The sequence below is a fragment of the Podarcis erhardii genome, assembly GCF_964252035.2.
Source record: "Podarcis erhardii genome assembly, chromosome: 16".
In the NCBI taxonomy this organism is placed as follows: domain Eukaryota; kingdom Metazoa; phylum Chordata; class Lepidosauria; order Squamata; family Lacertidae; genus Podarcis; species Podarcis erhardii.
In genome coordinates this window covers 24300430-24326897 of record NC_138514.1, presented here as the reverse complement: position 1 = coordinate 24326897, position 26468 = coordinate 24300430, and the positions used below count along the sequence as shown (strand labels likewise).

The window sequence follows — 26468 nt, the reverse complement described above, 5'->3', positions numbered from 1 at the left end:
CTGAGCACAATTCACAGTGTTGGTGCCGACCTTTAAAGCCCTAAACGGCCTCAGTCCAGTATACCTGAAGGAGCGGCTCCACCCCCATCATTCTGCCCAGACACTGAGGTCTGGTGCCGAAGGCCTTCTGGCAGTTCCCTCACTGTGAGAAGCCAAGTTACAGGGAACCAGGCAGAGGGCCTTCTCGGTAGTGGCACCCGCCCTGTGGAACACCCTCCCACCAGATGTCAAAGAGAACAACAACTACTGGACTTTTAGAAGACATCTGAAGGCAGCCCTGTTTAGGGAAGCTTTTAATGTTTAACAGACCACTGCATTTTAATATTTTGTTGGAAGCTGCCCAGAGTGGCTGGGGAAACCCAGCCAGATGGGCGGGGTATAAAGAATAAATTATTAGTAGTAGTCTTTAAACTGGACCTGGACTGGGCAGTCCTTCAAGCAGAGAAATGTCCTCTGTAAAGTAGGACACATGGCCATTATATTTAACAGTTTATTTTCAGTTCTCCCCTCATACCCCATTTTCTTTCTTTTATAGTGCTTTGGGAAGGTGCCTCGGTGGTAGAACATCTGCTGTGCACGCAGAAGGTCCTAGGTTCAATCCCTGACATTTTTGTATGCAGTCGTTGTCTAATATACAAAATTTTGCAAAGCATTTCCCCCTAATGCAATGCATTTTGCTTGTTGTTCTCGCTAATACAGGCATCCTTTGTCCTAGTCTGTGCAATTTTGCACACCCTAGTTTTCTGGAGAACTGCATTGCAAAATTCAGAGAAGTTTGAATTGTTTCAATCCTCTTTTTTTTAAAGTGTGAATTGAGCAGCTTTGCCTTCAGCTGTGAACTGAATCAGTCTCCTCCCCCCTCTCCCAATCCATGCTTGCTTCCTGCATGGCACTTCACTTCTCTGAGAAAGTGTATCTCCTTGTAAGACAATTCCATTTCCTGAAAGTCGGCGATCTCAGAGGGACAGCAGTTCTTGGTTTGCAAACAATTAATTTCACTCTCCATCCTTCTGTGTCACTCATCAAATGGTTTTTACACGTTGGAAGCAGGAAAAAGGCAGTGGCATTTGCAGCGAACGTTTTCTTGGCACTGGCCACAAGGGTGGGCTTGTGAAACCTGAAGCGCCCTTTGTGTAAGCTCTGAGTCAGCCGCCTGGAATTCATGTTTGCTTATGGATGTTGCGATAATTAAAAGAGCAGGAAGCCAACGACTGATTGATTGATTTATATTTAGGTGTGCGTTCACACAAACACACAGCGTTAATAAAGCACCTCTTGGAATGCAGAGATGGGTTGGAGAGTCTGATCTCACACATGTTTACTTGGAAATTCATTAAGTGTGCATAGAATTTGAACTCGTAGCCGGTGCCTCCTTTTTCCTGGATAGTTTGTGGAGTTGCTGCCGAGAAGCTCATCAACAGAACATCTGCTGTTGTGCAGGAGATACCAGATTCAATGCCTTGCATTTCTGCATAGGGCTGTTAGACTCTTACCCCAAACCCTAGAGAGCTGCCGCCGGTCTGAGTAGAGTGTACTGAGCTAGATGGGAGGATGGGAGGATGGTGTGATTGTGTGATAATGAGGATTCCTGGGTTTCTATTTAGCATCTCAAAATTGAATCCAGATGCCAACCTGCCTGCCTTTGCTGTTGATGGTTCCAGTTTGCTTGTCACCATAGCTGGTGCAGATCTAATGGTGGAGGCACATTAAGTCAGCTGAGCATTGCAACAAGGATGTAGTCCTGGAGGGCTGCAATGAGCCTTTGGATCTGTGCAGGATGAGCCCCTGACCAGGGCTGATGCACGAACCCTACATGCTGTGGGTGGAGTTTGGACGGGGACTTGTTAAACCGGGGTTATAAATTGCTTTTGCATAAAGGATTATGGGCAGGTCTCCAGGGTTGCCTTTATTAAACCCTTTTGCATTTACAAAGCTTGCAGGTCGTCACATATTTTTGGAGCTAATTAGTTACTGTCAGGGCATTTATCTTGAAGTTGTAAACAGCAGTGCGGAGAAGTGTCATCATCATAAAGTGTTAATTATCCCCCTGATTAGTTTTTACTAAAACTTCCCAGGGCCTTCAGGCATGGGAGCTTTGAATTCAGTCAAATTTATTAATTACTGTGATTATGTCTGAATTATACTGCTGCGTTGAGAGGTGGCTAATAAGAGAGGGCTCCGATACCACTCATCGCAGAGGAACCAAACAGAGGGAGAAAGTTTTAGATTAATGAGAATCATGGAATTTGAAGAACAGGGAACATGGAGGGCATTTCTATTTCCCCCTTTAGCCAAAAAGGCATTCCAAGCTGCTTACAAAAGACTTGCAACCCAAAAAGACATGCAGGGGGAAAGGAAGGAGGAAAAGGAAGACAAAGCAAGCTCAATCTCAGGCTGTACTACTCATTTTGGCACTTACTGAAAACATCATTGTTTAGACAAGTCTACCTAGACATTTAGAAAGTTGATGAAAGTTTTAATCTGTTTTTTATTATTTTTGGTCTATTGTTATTTTAATTTTTCAAAGGCTTTACATTATGATTGTTAATTTTTCTTAGTGATAGCTTTATTGTTTTATCTTTTTTTGTAAACAGCTTTCAGGTTCGTTTGGGGTTTTTTTTTACGGTCAAGCAGCTTATAACTTTTGTGAAGTAAATAAAATTAAAGTTATTAGTTACAGTTCTTATGGTGCAGTTAGGAGGAGGAGGAGCTCCTCATCGATGCCAGTGGAGGTTTTCTGTCGATGAAGAGAAAGCATTCTTCACACTGAACAGATCTAAGAGCAGATCCTGGTGACAATTTGTTTTTTTATGATATTTTATTAGTTTTTCAACAAGAAAAGAGTTACAAAACAGTGAAAAAAAGAAAAAACACAACAAAAATACAAAAACCAAAAATAGACATAAAAAAAGATAAAGGGGAAAAAAGAAAGATCCCTCTTTCTGATATCTTACCCCTCATTTACTTATTTTCATGACTTCCTCACACCTCCCTTTTTTGTATTCCATTTAAAAATTTGTTCGGCAAATCCATACCCTCTTCGTTTACCCTTAATTGTTTATCCTCACATATTATAACTTCAAATTTTCATCTAATATCAATCCAATCTTACATATTCTTATTTTGCCTTATTACTAGAACCACTTCGTTTCATTCCAACATCATTGACATTCAATAATTTTACAATATTTCTGTAGATATATTTTAAACTTTTTCCAATCTTCTTCCACCAACTCTTCTCCCTGGTCTCGGATTCTGCCAGTCATTTCCGCCATTTCCATGTAGTCCATCAGATCCTGGTGACAATTTGTAGGCCAGAAGGACAGGGCAACTCTTGCCTTGCACTTCTTCCCTTGGATAGCTGACTTAGAAGCCACAGTGACCAGAAGTTCAGTTCCATATCTAGAAGCTGAAAATGCACATTGGAGGGGTAAAATGCACTCAGAACTGGCTCCTCCCACCCATAATTGTTAGCATTCGATCAATTATTCTGATTTTTTTAAAAAGGGCTCTATAATTGTCAAGTGAAATTATGATAATTCGGACAGCTTAGCTGAGCAATTTAAAGTTGTGCCGTCAGCAGGCTCGAAGCACAAAGGAGTGACCCAAAATACTGTATTTTTTGCTCTATAAGACGCACATTTTCCCCTCCAAAAATTAAGGGGAAATGTGTGTGCGTCTTATGGAGCGAATGCAGGCTCTTTGGCTTCAGTGATAGCAACGCAAAGCCTCCGAAGCACAGAGGGAGCGCTCCCGCCGTGCTCCGGAGGCTTTAGGTTGCCTTCACTGAAGCCAAGGAGCTTACATTCGCTCCATAATACTCTCCAGATAGCTTCCTGAAGCCTCTGGAGCGCGGCGGGAGCTCCTGCCGTGCTCCGGAGGCTTTGGGATCCTTTCGCTGAAGGGTAGGTGCCCCTTCAGCTAAGCGGGAGGAGAAATGGAAGGGGCTCCGTTTCTCCTGCCGCTTCGTTGAAGGGGCGCTGCGCAGAGAGGGGGAGAATTTTTTTTCTTGTTCTCCCCCTCTAAAACAAGGTGTGTCCTATGGTCGGGTGCGTCCTATAGAGCGAAAAATGCAGTAGTTTCTGCCCTCTTCCCTGATTTGCATTTTCTCTTCCAAGGATGGGTGCAAAGGCATCTTCTGGGGCAAGCCTGGGCCCCATTTGTTCAGCTTGTCCACAGGCTCAGTGTGTCACAAACGGACGGTTGAAGGAGCTGAGTATGTTTACCCTGGAAAAGTGGGGACTGAGAGGAGATATGATAGCCATCTTCAAATACCTTAAGGCAGGGGTCAGCAACCTTTTTCAGCCGGGGGCCAGTCCACCATCCCTCAGACCATGTGGTGGGCTGGACTATACAGTGGTACCTCTGGTTGCGAACAGGATCCATTCCGGAGGCCCGTTCGCAACATGAAAAGAGCGCAACTCGCAGTGGCGCATCTGCACACGCGCGGGTTGTGATTCGCCGCTTCTGCGCATGATGTCATTTTGTGCTTCTGTGCATGTGGGAGTGGCGAAACCCAGAAGTAACCCTTTCCGGTACTTCTGGGTCACCGCAGGATGTAACCTGAAAGAACGTAACATGAAGCAAACGTAACATGAGGTATGACTGTATTTTGAAAACAAAAATGAACGAATTCCTATGCCCCACAAATAACCAAAGATGCATTTTAAATAAAAGGACACAGTCTGCTCATGTAAAAACACGCGGATTCCCGGACCGTCTGTGGGCCGGATTAAGAAGGCGATTGGGCCGCATCCGGCCCACGGGCCTTAGGTTGCCTATGCCTGCCTTAAGGGCTGTATTGTGGAGAAGGGAGCAAGCTTGTTTTCTCCTGCTCTGGAGGGTAGAACGAATGCCTTCAAGTTACAAGAAAGGAGATTGTGACTGAACATTCAGAAAAACTTTCTGACATTTCGAGCCCTTTGACAGTGAAATGGACTCCCTCAGGAGGTGGTGGACTCTCCTTCCTTGGAGGTTTTTAAGCAGAGCTTGGATGGCCACCTGCCATGGATGCTTTCGCTGAGATAGGAAAAAAGGACTGGGCAAAAAGATTCCTGCAATACAGGGGGTTGGACTAGATGACCCTCGTGTCCCTTCCAACTGTAAGATTCTATGATTTTATCCCTTCTTGAGTGTTTTCCCCTGGCTGGTATATGTCAGCTTGAGCTGTGGATGGAGATGGCTGTGCGCGGATGTGCGCGCGCAGAAACTAGGCTACTGTACCAAGGTAATTGATGCATTTGTTCCCCTGCCCACTTTCACCTGTGGCCCTGTCCACCACTGCCATGTGGCCCCCATAACATTACCCTGAAGGCTATGTGGCCCTGCACAAGCTTCCTTATCCTTAATCAAAATGCATTTTCTCCCCACAAACCCTTTCCTTTATCAGTTCCTTCCTTGGACTAGTTGGGGGCCCAGGAATGCGCATGCGCCAAAGGTAGCAGCAGCAGGATGTGTTCCGAAAGGTCAGTGGCAGTCAGTTCCGCAGGTCTTTGCTCTCCAGCACTGCCATAGGCCAAGCCAGAAGCAGACGGAGCTCTCTTCAGTTTCCCCCACTGTTTTGAGACTCCCCAGCCAGCAGATTTACAGTCCTCCTGCCTCAAGTTCATTCATTTTCTCCTCTTATTTACCTTTCTGCACCACACGGTGTTTTCAGCAAAGATCACATTTCTGCCTCCGAGCAAAGGCTGGCATGCCAAGAAGGAGCTGATCCATAAATCTTTCCTTCCTTCCCCCTTTTATTCCATTAAGAGATTTAGCTGAGGTTTCGGAGGGTGGTGTGGTGTTTTTTTTGTCTCTTTGTTTTTGCCTGGGAGGAAAAAGTGCCCTGCCATTGCGGGTGTTCAGACAGCGCAATTAATTAAAGCTTCATTTTCCTGCTCGTCTCTGTCTCCCCATTACAACATCTGCCGTGTGGATCCATGTCGCGGGGATCGGGCAGGCGTGGAGAAAAAGGGATTCCTTTGAGGCATTGGATCTTAATTGAAACTTTTGAAATGGGATCTTGTTTGAAGGCCACGTATAGATAATTGTGTCACGTCCAGCGGGCTTGAGGAGTTCAGTCAGAGCTTCCCAACAGATGTTTTTGGCTGACTTTAGCCTCGTGTGATGGGAAGCATGTGGGGTTTGGGAGCTTTCCAAAAGACTTGAAAGTCTTTTTTTACCATTTCTGCCTAGAAAATGAGAGTCTCTCTCTGAAATTCTGGACTGGGCCATCTTCAAAGGGACTCAAGGGGCTTTGCATGGCTCCCCACCCACCTCATTTTGGTGGGTTAGGGCTATCACAAGGATACCGTAGAGCAGGGGTAGGCAAACTAAGGTCCAGGGGCCGGATGCGGCCCAACTGCCTTCTCAATCTGACCCACGGATGGTCCAGGAATCAGCACGTTTTTACATGAGTAGAATGTGTCCTTTGATTTAAAATGCATCTCTGGGTTATTTGTGGGGCATGGGAATTTGTTTATTTATTTATTTTCAAAATATAGTTCAGCCCACCACATGGTCTGGACCGGCCCACGGCTGAAAAAGATTGCTGACCCCTGCTTTGGAGTCTGAAAAGGTTCAGCAAAGGGCAGTCAAAATGACCACAGGGTCTTTTAGTTTAGAAAAGAAGTGTGCATATGCAATAGAAGTATATAATATTATGCATGCCATGGATAGATAGATGTTTTTCTCATTCGCTCATCATCCTAGGACACCAGGGTCATCAATGAAACTGAGTGTCGGAAGATTCAGGACAGGCTTTTTCTCTTCTTTTGTGAGAATTCTTTTAAATTAATGTAGGGTCAGAGATACAGATGTGAAATAACATAAACAAAACCACAAAATGCAGGAGCAATGCAGAGATTGTTCATGCAAATTAGTAGATTTCAGGTGCTTTAGGATGTGAGTTTTCATCTGTTTTTAGTTTATTGTTATTTTAACTTTTGGAAAGTCTTAAATTACTGGTAATTCACCTCACTGATAATTTTATTGTTCTCTTTTTTTCTTTTTTGTAAACCACTTTGATGGTTTTCTTTTCTTTTTTTTAACCAATAAGCGGTGTATAATTTTATACATAAATAAATAACATATTAAAAAAGAAAAGCACATTGCGATTTGGCATGGGGAGAGTTTTGCATGTCCGAGTTTGACGTGTAAGAAATAAAGTCCCGCCAAACAGTGGAAAAGTTTTGCCTCTTCTTTGCCTTTAGAAACACAGAATTTGCAAGTTATTTTCCCTGCCCTAGCCAGAGTCCGCATAGTTTTGTATCGCTAAAAAATGTCCAGGTCTTGTCTTGTCTCCCATTTCTGAGCTTTAGAGATCCTTGCTGCATCCAGGTAAGGAATTATTTAGATCATAAAGATGTCTGGACAGGCTTTTTCACACAGGAGATCCTTTTTTTCTTCTTCCACAAGGCCCATACTTAAACACTTGGAGTCATTGCCACAACTTGTAGCAATGGCCACCATCTTGAATGGCTTTAAAAGGGGATTAGAGAAATTCATGGAAGGCCATCAATGGTTACTAGCCATGTTGGCTATGTATTGCTTCCTCTGTCGGACACAGTATGCCTCTGACATATCAGCTGTTGGGGAGCACAAGGGAGGAGAGTGTTGTTCTGCTTGTGGGCTTCCCAAAGGCTTCCCACGGAAACAAGATGCTGGGCTAAACTGGGCCCCACCATCTTAAAGCTCATGACTGGCCCAGGATCACCCAGTGCACTTCAGGGCTGGGTGGGGGTCTAAATCATGTCCCAGCCCAGTGTTCCAACCACCAACAGCATTGAATAAACGATTTGCAAGTTTAAATCTCACCCAGCCATGGACTCACTAGGCAGCCTTTGGCATGACATCATCTCCCCCCTGAAGTGTAGCGCAAGCCTACCTTAAAGGGTTGTTGTTGCTGCTGCCACTGCTGAGAACGCCATATCTGGGACGCATAGGAAAAGTGCTTTCAGAGTCAATGGGGCTCCCTTCCAAGTAACTGTTCTTAGAGATTGGGGTGTCAGTAAATGAAATGGAGATGGAGATGTAAAGTGACTCGTGAAAGGTCATGGAGTGAGTCAGAACTCAGAATAGAACTTGTGTCATTTGAGTTTGCGGCCAACCTCTTATCCGCTGGTCTCTGCTGATTGTTTAGTTTTTGAGTTTTGTCTTCGTTTTTAAGATTGTTTTTAATGTGGGAAGCTTGTGTGAGCTTGCAGCATTCAGGGGTGGAACGCTTTCATTTTCTGTTTATCCATTCAAACTGCTTACAATAATAGGAAGCTGTCCTGCGCTGAGTCAGACCAGTGGTCCACCAAGTGGACCTCCAAGGTTAGGGTCTGGAGATGCCAGGACTTGAACCTGCAAAGCTTATGCTCACTGTGTGCAGCCACAACCCTTTCCCTAAACAAAGCTAAGCCAGAACTGAGCCAGGAGCTTGCAGCCCTCCTCTCTACCAGCTGAGCCATCAGCTCAAAGCAATTCACAATATTCTTTTTTAAAAAAATACAATTTTAAAAATCGCAATATAAATGTGTCCAAATAAAAACTGCAAATTAAGCCACAATCACAGAAGATGACCTAGCTCAGCCAAATGCCTGTCCTGGCTTGCATTACATCAGTGTGGTGTAGTGGTTAGAGTGTCAGATTAGGACCTGAGAGACCCGGGTTCAAATTCCCCACTTGGCCATGAAGTTCACTGGGTGACCTTGAGTAAGTTGCCACCTCTCAGCCTAACCTACCTCACAGGGTTGTTGTAGGGATTAAGTGAGGAGTGTGAGAACTATGTATTCTGCCTTGAGCTCCTTGGAGAAAAAGGTGGGATAGAAATGCAATGGAATAAATAAAATAAAAACAGAAAGTCTTTGCAACACCTTTGAAAAGCTAACATGGAAGTAGCTTTCTTAGCCTCTTTTGAATAAGACAAATGAAGGGACATAACATTTGCATATGCTGGTTTATATGTAGCGATGTGAATTCAGAAATAATTATTAGAATTTAAATAGCAATGCAATACGTCACACCATAGAGGAAAGAGGGCAAAGTGGCAAAGTGTCTGAATTAACACACAAGCAAACTAAGCAGGAGACTCCAGCACAGAAATGTTGTCCTAGCCTTGGAGCTTGGGAATGTGGGTCTTTTTAAAAGATTCAATACACATTTAGGAACATAACCAGAATTGGTGCAGATATATTGCTATTTCTTTCCGATTTCTGTTCATGGGTGCAGCCGGGATTTCAAGAGCAGTGGAAGGAGACTTGTCCTGGGTCTCCATTGCTGTTGAACCGCAGCCATTGCTGACTGAAGTGGGATGTTCTCAGGCTGGTCAGGAGGACGTGGCCAGCTGGCCCTTTACCTTGACACGATCTCCCACCAATTTCAGAAGCAGCACAGGAGCACGTCAGGAGCAGATGTCTGTCTCCTCGTTCACACAAAGAAGGGTGGTGAAGCAACAGCCACTTCAGTCTTGGCTCGAGAGACTTGGCATAATGCGTCCAATTTTCACGCGTTCTGGTGGCGGCGCTTTTTATAGAACTTATTTTTGGGGACATTTGAGCAAAGCAAGGAGCTCACACATCCGTGAGTAAACACAGTGGTGAGGGTTAGAGATGTTTGTGCAAAGCTGGGACAGAAACTGAGCTTTTGAGCCTTGGGCTCCGTTTGCGGCTGTCAAAAGCTGGCCTGGTTGATGGGCCAAATAGTCTCAAGGCTGTCCATGCCAATATGGCAGCAAGTCCCGCTGAGCATAGAGTTATTTTCAACCAAACAGGCATAGGGCAATGTGCTGGGCCCGGGGGTAACCCATGAAATGTGGTCCAGAATCCAAGGTTCCGCTAGGAGTCAGTCCAACAGGGCCAAGGCAGGACACAAGGCAGGAAACCAGGCAAGGACAGGTACAGGATCTCTGGCATACAACAATGTTGCTTCCGCAACCTGGGTTGGGGTCTGACAGCCTTTTATCTTTGTCGGGGAACGGCCGGTCCTGATCCCCTGGCGACTCACCTCCCTGTTTCCAAAGGCGAGCACTCCTCCTGCGAGTACTCAGGTCTCTCCTTCTCTCAGACCTTAGTCTCTGCAGCTCGGGAGACGTCAGTGGGTTACTAGGCCCAGGGGCTGCCTCAGCCTCCCCGCCCCAACCGGTAGTGGAGCAGCTGTAAGTAATGGCCTAGCTGAAGGCAACGAGGTAATCCCCGCATCTGGAGCCAGGGCAGGCTCAGGCCCCTGACTCGGCCCAGCTGGTGTTTGTTGCAGGGGAACCTGTGCAGACTGGGACTCTTCAGGATCAGGCCCCAGACTTGGTTCAGGTGATGCCTGAGGCAAAGGATCTGGTGCAGACTGAGACTTCTCTGGTTCCGAGTCTGAGCCTGAGTCCCAGGCCATCACAGGCAATCAGAAGTGGCGTGTAGTCAGCCAGTGGACATGGGAGACTAGGCTAGTCCCATAAATGTTCCCCATAAATTACAGCATTGCATTATTACAGCCTGGCGCCTCCATCCAGAAACCAGTGAAGCTTCTGGCTGGCTTAGGCTGGGAGGCACAAAGCTCATGCATGCAACTTCAGGATGTCCCCTCTTCCTGCCCAATCGCCCTTGCTCTGATTGGGCGGCTCTGAACCACGATGATTCAACCTCTCCTGCAAAGGCCCTAACCTGTGGTGTAACCCCTCTCCTTCTCTGATGCTTGTTCCCCAGGCTCCCCTTCTCTGAGGGCCTATCCTCTCATCTCTGTCATCACCAGGCAGCCCTCGGCCGTCTCCCACTTCATCCCTGCCACTGGCACGTCCCGCGTCCTCTCGCCACACCCCACGCCGGGGAGCACCTGCTCAGAGACCCAGGCCAGCGAGACCCACGGGAGCAGCGAGTCGGAGGCGGAGCAGTCGGCGCCCCGCTTGAAGAAGCCCCGCCGCAGCCGCACCATCTTCACGGAGCTGCAGCTTATGGGGCTGGAGAAGAAGTTCCAGAAGCAGAAGTACCTCTCCACTCCAGACAGGTTGGTCGAGGGGGCTTTGAACTCAGAACTGCTTCTTGTTGTGCTGTAATATTCTGATTTCCAGAAGCTAACACTGAATTATTATTATTATTACTTTAAACTGCAACCAACAGTGTCTCCATTACTCAGAAGAAACCTGTTGAAATTAATGAACATGGACGAGACACATAAAAGCATCTGGGAAGCCTGACCACTTGAAAATCTTAAATATTCCCCCATATTTATTTAGCAATGAGCAAGTTAAATGGAAAGGAAGTGCCCTTTTGTCCTGCTGATAATTTGTAAAACCTAAAAAAAACCTTCTACACTGGCCATCTGAAAACAAAACACATTCTGTGTTTAATCTGTCTAACTTGTATGGAAGGTGTCACTCCTTTCAATTACATCTTCCTATTTACACATGAATAAACAAGAACCCATTTGCTGCTGCACAAACTGGAGAGAGGACTAATAATAATAATAATAATAATAATAATAATAATAATAATAATATATTATTTATACCCCACCCATCTGGCTGAGTTTCCCCAGCCACTCTGGGCGGCTCCCAATCGAGTGTTAAAAAACAATACAGCATTAAATATTAAAAACTTCCCTAAACAGGGCTGCCTTCAGATGTCTTTTAAAAAGAAGATAGCTGCTTATTTCCTTGACATCTGATGGGAGGGTGTTCCACAGGGTGGGTGCCACAACCGAGAAGGCCCTCTGCCTGGTTCCCTGTAACTTGGCTTCTCACAGTGAGGGAACTGCCAGAAGGCCTTCGGCACCGGACCTCAGTGTCTGGGCAGAACGATGGGGATGGAGCCGCTCCTTCAGGTATACTGGACCGAGGCCGTTTAGGGCTTTAAAGGTCGGCACCAACACTGTGAATTGTGCTCAGAAACGTACTGGGACCAACAGGCAAATCCTTGCCATTTCGAATTCTTGCAAATATCCCCGCTTCAAACCTCCACACTTTAGCCTCGCCACATCATTTGCAGAAGCAAACTCTGCGAGCTTCCGTTTCTGGACAAACGTGTTTCTTGAGCTGGGGTTGGTGGCCGGGTCCTCCTCCCAGCCTCACCAGGATGCTGGCTTGTGATGTTCCTCTCAGCTGTTCAGGAGCTGAGAGCACAGCCATGGTGCCTGGGCACGTGGAGATGAGCTTGCTCCCAGTGGAGTGCTTGGTCACATGCTCGGGTCAGATTTCAAAGCACCCTTGCCTTAAATAAAAAAGAAGAAGATAAAATCAAAGGAGACATGAGTAGATTGTATCAGTGGAAAATGCATACCAGGGCTGTGGGAATGCTTCAAACGCACACATGCCATCATGAATTGATGTGCAGTGATACTTATGAAGAAGAGAGAAAAGGCTTCTTCCTTCCTGGTACCCCTTTGAAAGGCTGATCCCTATATTTCCACTGAAAGAGAAGGAATGCTGGTTCAATCAGTAGGGAAAGGAAATGTTGCTTGTTTTTATAGGCTAGTAGGGAAAAGTCTAAGATGGGAGCCTCTGCACCAATTCATCACATTACTCAAGGTTGGGGTAAAGAAGACTTTAATTACTGTACTTTTCTGTGTATAAGACCAGGTTTTTTTCTTTTAAAATTATGTTAAGGAAAGGGGGGGGTCATCTTATACATGGGGCAATTTCCCCCTATTTTCTTAATTTGGAGTCCCCCAAAATAGGGGGGGGTCTTATACACAGGGGCATCTTATACACGGAAAAATATGGCAAAAGTATTCAATGATTGCATTGCTGATCAGAAATGCTAGGCAAAAATTCTGGTTGCATTTGCGCACGTTAAATCCGAGCGATGTGGGGAGCTTAAAAGCTCTTCAAATGCCAGGTCCATTTAAGAACATTAGAGGAGCCTGCTGGACCAAGGCAATGGCCCATCTAGTCCAGCATCCTGTTCTCACACTGGCCAACCAGATGCCTCTGGGAAACCAGCAAGAAGAACATTTGCACAAGAGCACTCTAGCCTCCTGTGTTTTCAGAAGCATGGCCGCCTCTAGCTGTGGAGGTAGCCATCATGGCTAGTAGCCATCGATAGCCCCCTCCTCCACTTGGGGCTTCCCCATGTTGAAAGTGCTTTTAAGCTCTCCACCTTGGTTGGAGGACAAGGCCCGCCCAGTGCGTCCACTCTAGGACACTCTTGCGAATTACTTAGTTCTGGCACCCCCTGCTGTCAGGTTCCTTGGCTTCTGTCCTACCAGTCCCCCATGGGCCAGCGTTAGAAACTGAGATATAAAAGCTAGGAGCTAAATGGCACCTTAAACCTAAGTTATAGGCACAACGACGGAATGTATAGGTGCGCTTTTTTATAACAGGAATACAAAGCTGAAATGAATGAACTGCAGCTAAAATATTATGTTCATTTGCCACATGATTCTAGTCCTTCCCCTGCCAATCCCCATGATATTATTAAGTCTTCTCCAGTCTTCAGAGAGTAGCTGGAAGTGGGGAGACAGAAAAAGGTCCTCCTTTCCTTCCACTCTGCAGTTTTAATCTGAAATCTTAGGCGCAGTACTGCGCCCAGAACTCAGAAACTGCTTGTGCAAATGAAATCCCCTGTCGCAAAATGCGCCTAGAACAATGGGAGGTTTTGGATACTTCCATGGGCATCAGCCACCGCTGCCTGTAGATCCACTGCCATCCTGCGTAGGCCAAGGGCTCTTGCCCACAGTGCTCAGCACCAAGAGCTCCTTCGTCCCTCTCGTAAGGGGTCCTGATTCCATTCAAGGGTTTGGGTGGCTAGTGTGGTGCCGGCTCAGAATCTCACATGACTGGTTGGGCAACACCATCAATCACACACACGACTCTCTTGGCACTAATAAGCTTTGGCATCCTACGTGACTGAGCATGATGAGCCAGCGCAGCTCTGGCAACTCCTGCCCCTTCCCTCCCTCCCTCCCTCTTGTTTGTTGCTTTGGTTTCCTAGGCAGTGCCTGTTGTTTCTAAACAGGCGCAGCAACCAGTTTGCAAAGGGTTACAGGTAATCTCGCCGCGATGAGGCCCCCGCTGCCAACCAGGCGCCTTTCCCATGTGAAGATTGAGATTCAGTGATGGCAAAACCTCCGCCAGGCTCCCAGCATCGCCTCCCAAAGCTGCAGCAGACGTTGCTATATTTTCCTTTCCTGGTTGAAAATTCAAGACGCCCTTCCCTTGACGCTTCAAAAAATGGCCACGCATGCATGTTTTTTCTCAAGAGTCTCTCCTCCTCCTTGAAAACTGGTGGATGGCCTGGCTGATTGCTCCTTCCGGAGGAGGAATAAGGAAGGGTGCCATCTTGAGCATCACCTTGGGTAGCAACAGGTCTTGGGGCAACCCCAATGCATCCCGCTTGATGCTAGATGTTTTCATGGCCTACTTGTGGAACTAGAATCATAGAACGGTAGAGTTGGAAGAGGAACGCCAACAGTTCTTTAGTCCAACCCTGTGCAATGCTGGGATTATTATTATTATTATTATTATTATTATTATTATTATTACTGGCCGACTCTGGGGTTGCAGGGCTCATCTTGCTTTATTGGCCAAGGGAGCCGGTGTACAGCTTCTGGGTCATGTGGCCAGCAGGACTAAGCCGCTTCTGGTGAACCAGAGCAGCGCACGGAAACACCGTTTACCATCCCGCCGGAGCGGTACCTATTTATCTACTTGCACTTTGCTTATGTGTTGCCAAAAAAGAGAAGTCGTCATTCGGCATCAGAATAGGGGACAAAAGGAGTCACAGATTAGCATGAAACTTGCAAAAAGGTTAATGTATATATCTTAATGCCGGTTCAGATGTCACTGCTCTCATGGAAATGGAGATGCAATGCCCCTCAACACTGTCGGGAAGACCAAATGGCAAGGTGAGCAGTGTTTCTGCTCGGGTGGCCGTCCAACTTCATGACTCCTTGCCCTCCCTCCTTAGGGCTCTTTATTTTTAAACTGGACTTTGGCCAGAAAACCCTTCAAACATAGGGCCACCCACTATGAAGTGCAGCACGTGGTCACCCTATTCCTCACACCAGTGTGCCCAGCAGCACACTGTTCAGGAGTCTTGCCAACGGCTTTGTCCTGCCCTTGCCCCCTTTGATGTGGGTCTTAAAGAAAGCCCGAAGAGAACCGTTGAATGACGAGGCTCGCTAATGGCAACAGAGGGCAGATGGGCCTGATAAGCAGCAGCCTTAATGGGTTCTGCCCTGCCGATAATAACACTCGGTGTTGCTATAGCAAAGCCGAGTGTTCAAAACACTTCGTAGAGAGTTGATCTCAGCGATGATTACAACAGCCCTGCAATGCAGGTTAGCATTAGAATGAGTCGGTGGTGCTGATTGTAGACGGAGAGTCAAAGCGAGTGGTTTTTCTGTGTCTAGAGCAGCTATCTACCAGCTCCATCTGGTATGCAGGCTGAGACCCTACCTACCTGAGGACTGTCTCGCAAGACTGGTGCATGCTCTGGTTATCTGCTGCTTGGACTACTGCAATGCGCTCTACGTGGGGCTACCTTTGAAGATGACCCAGATACTACAACTAATCCAGAATGCAGCAGATAGACTGGGAGTGGCCGCTGAGATCACATAACACCAGTCTTGAAAAACCTACATTGGCTCCCAGTATTTTTCCGAGCACAATTTAAAGTGTTGGTGCTAACCTTTAAAGCCCTAAATGGACTCAGCCCAGTATACCTGAAGGAGCGTCTCCACCCTCATTGTTCTGCCCAGACACTGAGGTCCAGCGCCGAGGGCCTTCTGACGGTTCCCTCCTTGCAAGAATTGAGATTACAGGGAACCAGGCAGAGGGCCTTCTCAGTAGTGGTGCCTGCCCTGTGGAACACCCTCCCATCAGATGTCAAGGAAATAAACAACTACCTGACTTTTGGAAGACATCTGAAGGCAGCCCTGTTTAGGGAAGTTTTTAATGACTGATGTTTTAATGTATTTTTAATAGTTTGTTGGAAGCTGCCCAGAGTGGCTGGGTAAACCCAGCCAGATGGGTGGGGTATAAATAGTGTATTCTTCTTCTTCTTCTTCTTCTTATTATTATTATTACTACTGAAATGTTGGAGGGTACGAGGTTGCCCAAGCAACCAAGCCAGATGGCCCTATGTTCCGACTTGCTATAAGGTTTGCTCCTATGTTTCCAGCCCCTTGAGAAACGGGAAACGAGTGGAAGAAGTAGGTCATCTGTTGTCCCTCTTTAGACCAAGTCCTCTGGGCCTTTTGGGGCTGCAACCAACTGGTAAAACGATTGCCATGTGAGCACAGCTATTGGAACCCCACCGCAGAGAAAACGACCTGGCAAGTTTCAGGGTGATTCAGAGTCATCTACCGTGCAGCCGGTGGTGTGTATGAGACGTGACCGAGTGCACCAAGCTTGGCTTAGGCTGCCCTCACACCTTTTGTGTTTCTGGTTCACTGATGCTAATCATGGCAGAGGCACAGCGAAGATGTCATGCCAGGAGGTCTCTTTCAGATTTCTTTGTTCAGCAAGTTTCATCTGAGGAGATTAGTCTTTCACTTGGTCCTTAACCAACGGGCCTTACGTAAAGACAATGGTGCTTGGCTGTGTGTTTGTGTGTGCCCGCGCAGGGGACCTTCCCATATCTTATCAAGGAAATCTCAGGTGAAACCCAGTTTGATCTGAGTGCTATTGAGTTCTGAATCCTCAGGAAGCTGAGTTCCGTCTGGCTTTCCAGCCTTTGTGGAAAACCAGAGTAGCAAATCCACCTTTGCACAAGAAGCTCAGTGAGAGGCTGGTCGATTTATTTATCTATTTATTTCATTTATACCCCACAGTTTTCTCTCTCCAAGAAGCTCTGGAGGGTGCTCATGGTTCTCCCCGCTATTTAATTCCCACAACAGCCCTGTGAGGTAGGTTAGGCTGAGAGGCAGTGACTGGCCCAAGGTGGGGATTTGAACCCTCGTCTCCCTGGTCCTAGTCTGACACGCTAACCACTAATAAGAGGTCCTTCGTTTCAGTGCTCATGGGCAACATGGTATGCTCAGACACACACCCAGGTCTGAAAAGTTGGTGACCTCTGTTTTAGCATCACCAAACCCTTAACATTGTTTTTGAACATGCATGAGACAGACCACAGGCCTGCAGAATTGCGCGACCTGAACTTGCGGGTGTTTACTTAAGTCTCTTCTTGGGACCGTCACTTTAAGGAGCAATTAAAGCAATTTAACTGCCCAGTCCAAGGCATGCTGACTCAGGGAGAAATCCCACTGCGTTCAATGGGGCTTCTTTCCAAGTTAAGACTTATTTGCACCTCTGTTTGTTTGCCCTGCCACTTCCACCTGGCAAAAGCTGCAGTTTAGCGGAACAAGCAGCGATGGGGTTTCCTGCAGATTGCCATTTGTTCTGATTGAGTGCTAAAGAGCGGGTTTTCCTGAGGAAAGCAGTGGGGCAAAGGCAAAACTGCTTGCACCAGAGCTTAGAAAGGCACGAGACAAGCAGAAAACTGCACAAGACAAGCAGAAGTGTGGATGAGCTCTTAGTGCACCGATCATCACTGCCTCCGTCTCTCTCCTATATAAGCCCCACAGGAAATTACTGTGCAGGTGATGCTGTTCAACCTACCTAATCAGCTAAACTTGCATTCCAGGACTTATTACTGATGGCTTTGTTGTGCTTCTGTGGCATCATGATCTTATTATTCATAACCAGGGGCGTAGCTAGCTGCTCCAGTACCCAGAGCAGTGGGGGCGGGGCGAGTCACCCATGGGGGCGCCACGGCGATCTGTCTAGGGGGGCTCTGTGGCGAGCTGCCCACAGAGTCCGCCTGGCGGATGCAAGCCCCACACTGCCGTTTTGGGCAGCGTGGGGCCCCGAGCCACCGTGTCACTCCCGGGAGAGACGCGCACCTCAGGCCTGCTGCAGGTCAGGCCCCACGGTAAGTGCCGCCCCCTGCGGTGTGCCATTTTGTCACCCCCTCAGGGATGACACCCAGGGCAGACCGCACCCTTGTACCCCCTTTCTACGCCCCTGTTCATAACATATCTCTCTGCTTTTCCCCTCTGCATCATTTTCTTTCTTAAGTCGTGGACCATATGATATCAGACAAACAAGTCATTGCTCGTTTGTGCATCTCTCAAATGTTTGCATTGTTATTTGCAACAAATTATTTATTTGTGGGGTGGGGGGAGAAACCTCCCTGCAGTTAATTACACCAAAGGGGGAATTACAACATCTCTTTAGCTTCCTTTAGTTGATTTATTTGGACAGGGCACGTTGTCAGTCGGTGATGACTATCTTCCCCTGGCTGTTAGTGTTCCTTGGTTTTCCCCTCCAGTGTCTGTACAACTTGTTCGCTTTCTTCAGGATGTGAGCTAATCAGATCTTGGCCGTGGATTTCCTTCGTCTTCCTTTCTGTCGTTGATTTGGATTGATTTGGATCTCTTGTTTTCCAGGCTGGATCTGGCTCAGTCCCTGGGCCTAACTCAACTTCAGGTGAAGACTTGGTACCAGAATCGCAGGATGAAGTGGAAGAAAATGGTAGGTACTGTGGTAAACAGGGGCATGCGTATAGGGTGTGCCCAAGGCAAAAATGAAATTAAATGAAAAGAGGCAAAAGGTTTGTGTCTCATTTTTTTAAGATGGCATTTTTAACGTAAAACTTAGTTGTTAATTTTTTAAAAAATTAGTTCAGTTGCAGTTTCTTTAGGCAGTGGGACTCAGTTCAAAGTAAACCCACATAGGATTGAAGTGTAAGACTTCCTTAGTTGGGTGACAGCCCTAAATGTGATTTTCATCCAAGAATCCTCCTGCTTCTCTGACACTTGGGATAATAAAATAATCCTTTATTATTGCCTTTCAGCATCAGAGTGGATTGCCTCCACTATCAGTGTCTTAAGATTTATTTACTTAAGAACATTTCTAGCCCCCTTTACAAAAATTAAATTTAATAAATAAAAAGTTCTAAACGGTAAGACAAAAATCTCTGATGCTTTTTGTGCTAATTGAGTACTGCAGAGCAAAAGATGAATCAGTCCCTCTAACAGTGAATTCAGTTGCAGAGTGCTGATAGAATACTAGACAAAATGGGGAAACAAAAGCGAGGTATCTTCAGGCCTGGAGGAAACCCCTAAAAACAACAGGAAAGAAATCAGTAGGGTGGAAAACTCTAAAAACACCCTATTGAGGACTGGGCATGCTCAGTGGGCTTGGAATGCTGATTGACTTTTGGGAGGAGGAATGGAAAAGTAGGGGATGGGATGGAATATCCTGGGAGAGGGCATGGCAGGCTGGGCAGGGTACAGGAACTCTCCATGCTGTAAGGTTTTGTTGCTAGTCCAACTTAACACTAAAACACACACACACACACCATGAAAGTAGCAATTAGACACTCAGCATGTTGGTTTTTTTGTTCCAGGTTCTGAAAGGCGGGCAGGAGGCCCCCACAAAACCCAAAGGCCGCCCTAAGAAAAACTCCATTCCCAGCTCCGAAGAGATCGAAGCGGAGGAGAAGATGAACAGCCAAGCTCACAAGCCGGCTTTGGAGGAAAGCCAGGCCACGGAAGAGTGTGGGTTGACCGGGGAGCCATTGAATGCCCCTTCAGAGACAGAGGAATCTCCTAAAAACACAGCTGAAACCCCTCTGGGAGAAACTGCATCAAGTTAAGAGAGAGGGAGAGAGAGAGAGAGAGAAAACTCCCCACATTTCCCAAAAGGACAATGTACAAACTGGAGGCGTGCACACTTGGTGCCTTATGAAATCGAACAGTATGGGTGGGTCGCTGTGGAGCAAAGAGACCCTGTGTAGGCAGCAGCGACAGTTTCCTTCTTTCCAATGCAGTGTGTGTACACCCTCCCCACAGACAGTGGGGCCTGAGCTCTCCTTGCAAATCTGAGACTTTGGAAATGCACAGGGAGCTGGGAGGAAGAGGCTCCTTAGCGAACGGCTGCCAGAGAAAACTGTCCCTTTTCATCTTCCCCCTTATTATCCTCATCTGTGAAATGGGTTCAGAGCAGTGACTGCCAAACAAAACAAAAGGTCCTTTGTCGTCGTTCCAACATAGCATTCTTCTGCAACCAGTGCTTAATTGGGAACGGGCCAAAGCAAAGGTGTTTTTAACAGGGGTGTTTGGGAATCTGGGATGTTTACGTTCCAGCACCACAAAGATCGGGGGGGGGGTGTGAGGGAAACGCAGGAGTAGATGTCCAACTTCCTCAAGTCACTCTCTGACTTGGAGGGCTTGGCAGCACCAGTGGCCCATGGGGGCAAGACTGAAGTGGTGGCAGGGGGCGGGCAAGAGGCTGGGGCAGCAGCAAGAGTTGTGGATGTATTGGTTTGGTTCATGGTGGATGTGGAAGTTGCACTGGCTGCGGCAGAGGCAAGCGGGTAGGCCTGCCTGTAGCCACCCGGAGCTCAGTGGTGACAATATAAACTTCTGGTGCACATGGAAGGAAAAGTGGTAGCTCAGCGGTAGAGCATCTGCTTTAAAGACAAAAGGCCCCGGGTTCGGTTCCTGGCAGCATCTCCAGGTGGGGCTGGGAAGTTCCATGCATGAAGCTCTGGAGTGCCACAGCCAGTTAGCGTAGGAAATCCTGATCTCAATGAAGCAATATTCGAACTCTCAGTAGAAGAATTCCTTGTTGATGTCAGAAGAGAAGGCATATCTAAGGTCGGCTTGCCATGTTTCCAAAAGTGAAAATCCAGACACAAAAGTTGTTGCGCTTTTCTTTTTTCTTTTCTTTTTTTCTTTTTTGCCCAAAGTTGTTGAGCTATTTTTTAGGAACATCACCAAAAAAACCCAACACTCTTGATATGGGCTGTCCCAGGTTTTCCCTGGACGTTTTTTCGAAAATTCTGCCTGCATGCCATTTGTGACAGATGAATCCCGGCTATGTCCGGGAATTTCCAGAAGTATGGCAGCCCTAAACTAAGGACTTCAGAAGAGTCTTTGCTGGATCAGGCCCGTGGGCCATCTAGCCCAGCACCCTGTACTCACAGTGGCTAATCTGGGACAGACCACAATAACACTCTCTCGACAGCAGAGCCATTATGGCTAATAGCCATCAGTAGCCCTCTCCTCCTCCATGAATTTGTTAACCCTCTTCTAAAGCCATCTAAGTTGGTGGCCATCACTGCCTCCTGTGGGAGTGTGTAGTCAAGTCAAAGTTTAATTGTTGTGACCATCTTGGTCGTTTCATCCCCCAAAAGGAAATAAAAGTATTCTGTGCCTACTATACAGAACATGCAGAGATACACCATTAAAATACAGGGACCACCAATTTATACAAATATACCTTGAAATGGAGACCTACACAGATACGTTTCTGTATTACAGTGGTACCTCAGGTTACATACGCTTCAGGTTACAGACACTGCTAACCCAGAAATAGGACCTCGGGTTAAGAACTTTGCTTCAGGATGAGAACAGAAATTGTGCTCCAGTGGTGCGGCGGCAGTGGGTGGCCCCATTAGCTAAAGTGGTCTTCAGGTTAAGAACAGTTTCAGGTTAAGAACGGACCTCCAGAATGAATTAAGTACTTAACCCGAGGTACCACTGTACATTGCTGATCCAGTCCACTGTATTGTCTTTGAGGAATGTTCTTCTCCTTTTTGGGGCTGCAGCCACCCAACCTAGCAGAGGGAGTGGTTTAACTATGTGCTGCGTGAAGAGGTGTTTTCTGTACCCCAGAAGCATGCATGCATCAAGATCAGGGCCACTACCAAAGATCAGCAATTCGGGGGACCTGCCAAAGCCTGGACCTCTTCTGGAGGCCCACAACCAAACCCTAGCCTGTTCCTTCTGCTCTCAGCTGCCTGTTCATCTGCCTTCTGAGTGTAAAAGCAGTGAGGGAGGGAAGAACGGTCTGTTTCCTCTACTTGGCAGTGGCTTGGTTTAGGCCAGAAGAGAAAGAACCAGCAAATGTGCCTTGGTGACTCTGGCAAGTCGAGCTCAGTATTGTTTACGCTGGGCAGCTGTGGCTCTCCAAGGTTTCAGGCAGAGGACTCTTCTAGATCTACCTGGACCTCTCCTAGACCTACCAAGGATCAAACCCAGCACCTTCTGAATGCAAGGCAGCTGCTTTACCGCTGAGCCATGGAGCTGGGACTTTTAAACTGCAGTGAAAAGAGGGGAAAGTGACCAGGGAACTACAGGAGGTCTGTCTGCTGGCCACCTGTTCTTTGATAGAATGCTGGAAGGATGATGGCAGGAAGTTTGGGGGAAGAATCTGGAGCAGGTCTTGGGCTCAGTGGGGGTGCAAGTGTTGCATCTCCCTAAAGACAGTGGGGCAATAAGTTGAGTTTAAGTTGCCATAACTGAGGGTTGATTCACACTGTTTCACGCTTGATCATTGAGCCTGGTCTACATCAGGAATGGAGAATCAAGCTATGTGCACACCATCCCATTAAAGTACTCCCCCCCCCGCCCAAAAAATCCTGGGAACTGTAGTACACCTCCCACAGAGCTATAATTCCCAACATCCTTAAGAAACTACAGTTTCCAGGATTCTTTGGGGGGAGGGGAACCCATGGCTGTTAAGATTTACATGTGGGAGGTGGGTGTGACCTGCCCCCTCCCCAGAGTGGTTTTAACAATTTGCTCCTTTTTCCTCAGGGAACTCTGGGAATTGTAGTTCTGTAAGGGGGATGGGGGAATCTCCTAACAACTCTCAGCACCTTTGAGAAACTACCATCCCCAAGATTTTTTGGGGGGGAAGCCATGTAGTTTAGGTGGGGCCTGGGTTCCGATCCACGCATTGGTCCAGGAGATGCAGATAAAATCAGTTTGCATTGAAATTTGCAAAGACCATTTCCCTCAGTTATCTGCAGTCTATTTCTGTGGCAGAATGAGGCAGGTCAGACATGCTCAGAAAGGATTTAAAAGTGCAATCCTATAGATTTTGCATTAGAAGTAGAACCCCACTGAGGTAAATGGTACTTACTCTTCAGTAGGTGGGTATAGGAATACAACCCAAATTTAACTAATTTAGCCAGTTGATTGACTCACCCACAAAAATCTAAACATGTTTAGTCAACAGTAAACTACACTGAGTTCAATGGGATTCACTTGCTGATGAGAAAGGGTTGCAACTTGAGACAGGCGAATCAATCAATGTCACTTCCCACTTTTCCAATCTGACATTCAGTTCTCGACATTTTCACATCAGTCTGCCATTTTATTTTTATTTTTTTAAAGTCCTTATGAAAATTCATCAGCACCTTAGCATTGATTTTTTCTAACATATGCATGCTTCTGCATGCAGTTTTGCCTAATACACACCAGCAGCTGTGCATTAGAAAGCAACTTTGCATGCTGTTTCCACCAAGGTATGCATTTTTATGCACATCTTACCTTAGTGTGGACGCGGGTGGTGCTGTGGGTTAAACCACAGAGCCTAGGACTTGCTGAACAGAAGGTCGGCAGTTTGAATCCCCATGATGGGGTGAGCTCCCGTTGCTCAGTCCCTGCTCCTGCCAACCTAGCAGTTCGAAAGCATGTCAAAGTGCAAGTAGATAAATAGGCACTGCTCTGGCTGGAAGGTAAATGGTGTTTCCGTGCGCTGCTCTGGTTCGCCAGAAGCGGCTTAGTCATGCTGGCCACATGACCTGGAAGCTGTACGCTGGCTCTGTCAGCCAATAAAGCGAGATCAGCGCCGCAACCCCAGAGTCGGTCACAACTGGACCCAATGGTCAGGGGTCCCTTTACCTTTACCTTAGTGTACACATGTACATTTAGAGAACTGGATTGCAAAATTCAGAAAAGTGTTTAATTTAGAGGATGAGTGCCTTTTTGTCCGTGTATCATTTTGAGAAGCATGCATTTAATAAGAGCTGCCTTTAAACGCAGACTGAATCAAATTTATCGTTCATCCCTCCTTGTGGACCTAAATGTTGCAGCATCAGTATTTAAAGACCAGTCTTTTTTTTCCAACTGAAGTTCCCAGAAATAAGGTGTGAGCTTATTCTTAGCTCGAGCCCTTTGTGAAGCCTATATCAACCCAAGGAGATTTCCGATGTCTACAGCAACACCAGTGTTTTTAGAGCTTTTGCAGATTTGGATACATTGGTCTCTAGATTTATATGGCACTTACTGTAGGAGCACTGAAATATCTGGGGGTGGCGGGGAAGAAAGCGAGCCACGGAATTCAGAAGAAAACTTTGCAGGAGGAGCGTCGCATTTATTTTCCAGCCCCGTGTGCCAAGATTAGATAAGCATCGTGTTTCCTATAGTCTTGTTCGAGGGTGCATTTTTGCCCAAAGGCTGCAAAGAGATGTATCAAGATAACCTTTATTTTTTAATTAAAAATAAAATATATAAATAAAGGAATTGAGCAGAATCTCTCTCTCTCTCTCTCTCTCTCATCCAAGGTTCTGAGAACTGGGTTTCTTCCTCTGCATTTTGATGTCACGGGGCCAAAAAGCCTGGGGGTGGGGGAATCGAAGACCCTGTACTTCCCAGGGACAACAAAGCCCTGCGAGAGCACACCAGCTCTTAGATGTGTCCCTCAACCAGAAAAATTGCATTTAGGCTGATTTAGGACCTGGCTCGGTCATGGGAACATGAGAAGAGCCCTGTGGGATGAGAATGAAAGATCCTCGCAAGGTGGTGGACTCTCTTTCATTGGAGGCATTTAAAGAGAAGCTGGATGCTCGTCCCCCGTCAGGAATTCTTTAGCTGTGATTCCTGCATCGCAGGGGGTTGGATGATGACCTTTGGGGGACCACTCTACCATTCTATGAATCTATGATCCAGTTCTCACAGTGGCCAGGGGTTACTCTGGACAACTTATTTACTGAGCATTCTGATTTCCTTGGGCAAAACCTGCACAGAGGTTAGATTACAGTGGTACCTCGAGTTACCAGTACATACGCTTCAGGTTACAGACTCCTCTAACCCATAAATAAGAACTTTGCTTCAGGATGAGAACAGAAATCGTGCTCTGGTGGCGTGGCAGCAGCAGGAGGCCCCATTAGTTAAAGTGGTGCTTCAGGTTAAGAACAGTTTCAGGTTAAGAATGGACCTCCGGAACAAATTAAGTTCTTAGCCCGAGGTACCACTGTATATTGAATCTTTCTGCTTTCGTGTGTGTGAAATCATCCTGATTTGCTTCCCAGTAATCATTCCTTCAATACACACTTTTCAACGCTTTTTGCCCTTCACTTTCCTAATCTCAAGAAGTTGGTTTCTTTTTTTCTTTTTTTAAAAAGCTGGTTTGTTGCACAAAGGTGGCAGAGTTCCTTAATCCAGGTGAATTACAGGAGCCTAGATCTTTTCCTGCAAGCTACTGGCCATCTTGAGGTTTCCTAGCCAGATTTCCTGCCCACAAGCGAGACCTGTATGTGTGACTTTTCACAGTGCCATGAATTATTATTATTATTATTATTATTATTATTATTATTATTATTATTATTATTTCTATACTGTTTTATATTTGGGGGGGGGTCTCAAAGCAGTTTGCAATCTACATTAAAACAGCATATAAAACAATCCAGAATAAAACCTTATTGAAGAAAGTAAAATATAAAGTATACATTTAAATACATTTAACATTCAATCAGACAGAATGAACAGCAAACTAAAATATTATCCTAAACACTGAATGTGTGTGTAAGTGCAGCTCTACTTGAGATGTGGCAACACGAGTCCTCTGCCTGAGTGCTGCCATGTGGGCAAGGAAGATGGATGTGGCCATGCCTTTATCCTGCACTCTCGATCCCAAATGTGGATTGGAATCCCTGCATTGCAGAGGGTTGAACCGGATCACCCTTTGGGTGCCCTCTGACTCTACAGTTCTATGGGTCGATAACCCCCCACCCCCATTGACTTGAAAGCATGAATGTGGAAGTGTGGGAAAGCAATGCATCCCTTTATCATTCTTTACCCTCTGGGGCTGCCAACTTTTATTCCTGGCAGCGCGCCTGTTGCCCTTATCAGCTCTGCTAACAGAAAGGTTGGAAATGTTGCCTGCCATGAAAGGCTTCATAAGATGGTTTGCTTATCTGCGGTGCGGTTGTTAAAGGCACTGGAGATCTGGCAGGAGAAAGGCAGGTAGACAACTGCCTTATCAACTCCTGGAAGCCCAAGACTCCAATTAAGTGTCTCTATATGTTGGATCTGCAACAAAATGTTACAGTACAGAGTGTTCCTGCTCAGGGCTCCAGCTCGCACAGTCATGCCCTTTTTGGGGACACACCCCCACCCACCCTGATTTGCATTTCTCTCTTTCTCCACCCCTCAATAGTCAACATTCTATGCGCACTGAGCATCTTTCATTTATTGTTTGTTTTTGTTTACAGTAACCCAATATTTTTTTTTCTAGTGCATTAGACTCAGATCTAAGGCACCCAGCTAAGCTAGTCTGTAGCAGAGGATCCCAACAGAACAGCATCTTAAACTAGTTACATACTGTAGAAATCCCTTCTCTTGTGGATGAACTAAAAGGATGCTGGCTCAGCTACAATATATTGGAGAAGGAGTCTGGGAGGACAAGAGTTAACATCCGCCTGCCCTTAAGGAGTGTCCATATGTGCATGTTGAACAGTTTAATAAATTGTTCTGTGCATACTTAAGTTCACAAAGATGTG

At 46.5% G+C, this 26468-nt stretch overlaps 1 protein-coding gene across 2 annotated transcripts in view; it reads left to right on the top strand.

The window, feature by feature from the left end:
* BARX2 (BARX homeobox 2) overlaps positions 1-24220 on the top strand; it is a 45951-nt gene extending 21731 nt beyond the window's left edge. For both annotated transcript variants that reach the window (XM_081843191.1, XM_081843192.1), the window contains 3 exons: positions 10659-10956; positions 18340-18424; positions 19302-24220. In XM_081843191.1, the coding sequence (XP_081699317.1) occupies positions 10659-10956; positions 18340-18424; positions 19302-19550 (632 nt within the window). In that variant the 3' untranslated portion in view covers positions 19551-24220. The remainder of the gene's footprint in view (positions 1-10658; positions 10957-18339; positions 18425-19301) is intronic.
* Positions 24221-26468: the final 2248 nt, after the last annotated feature.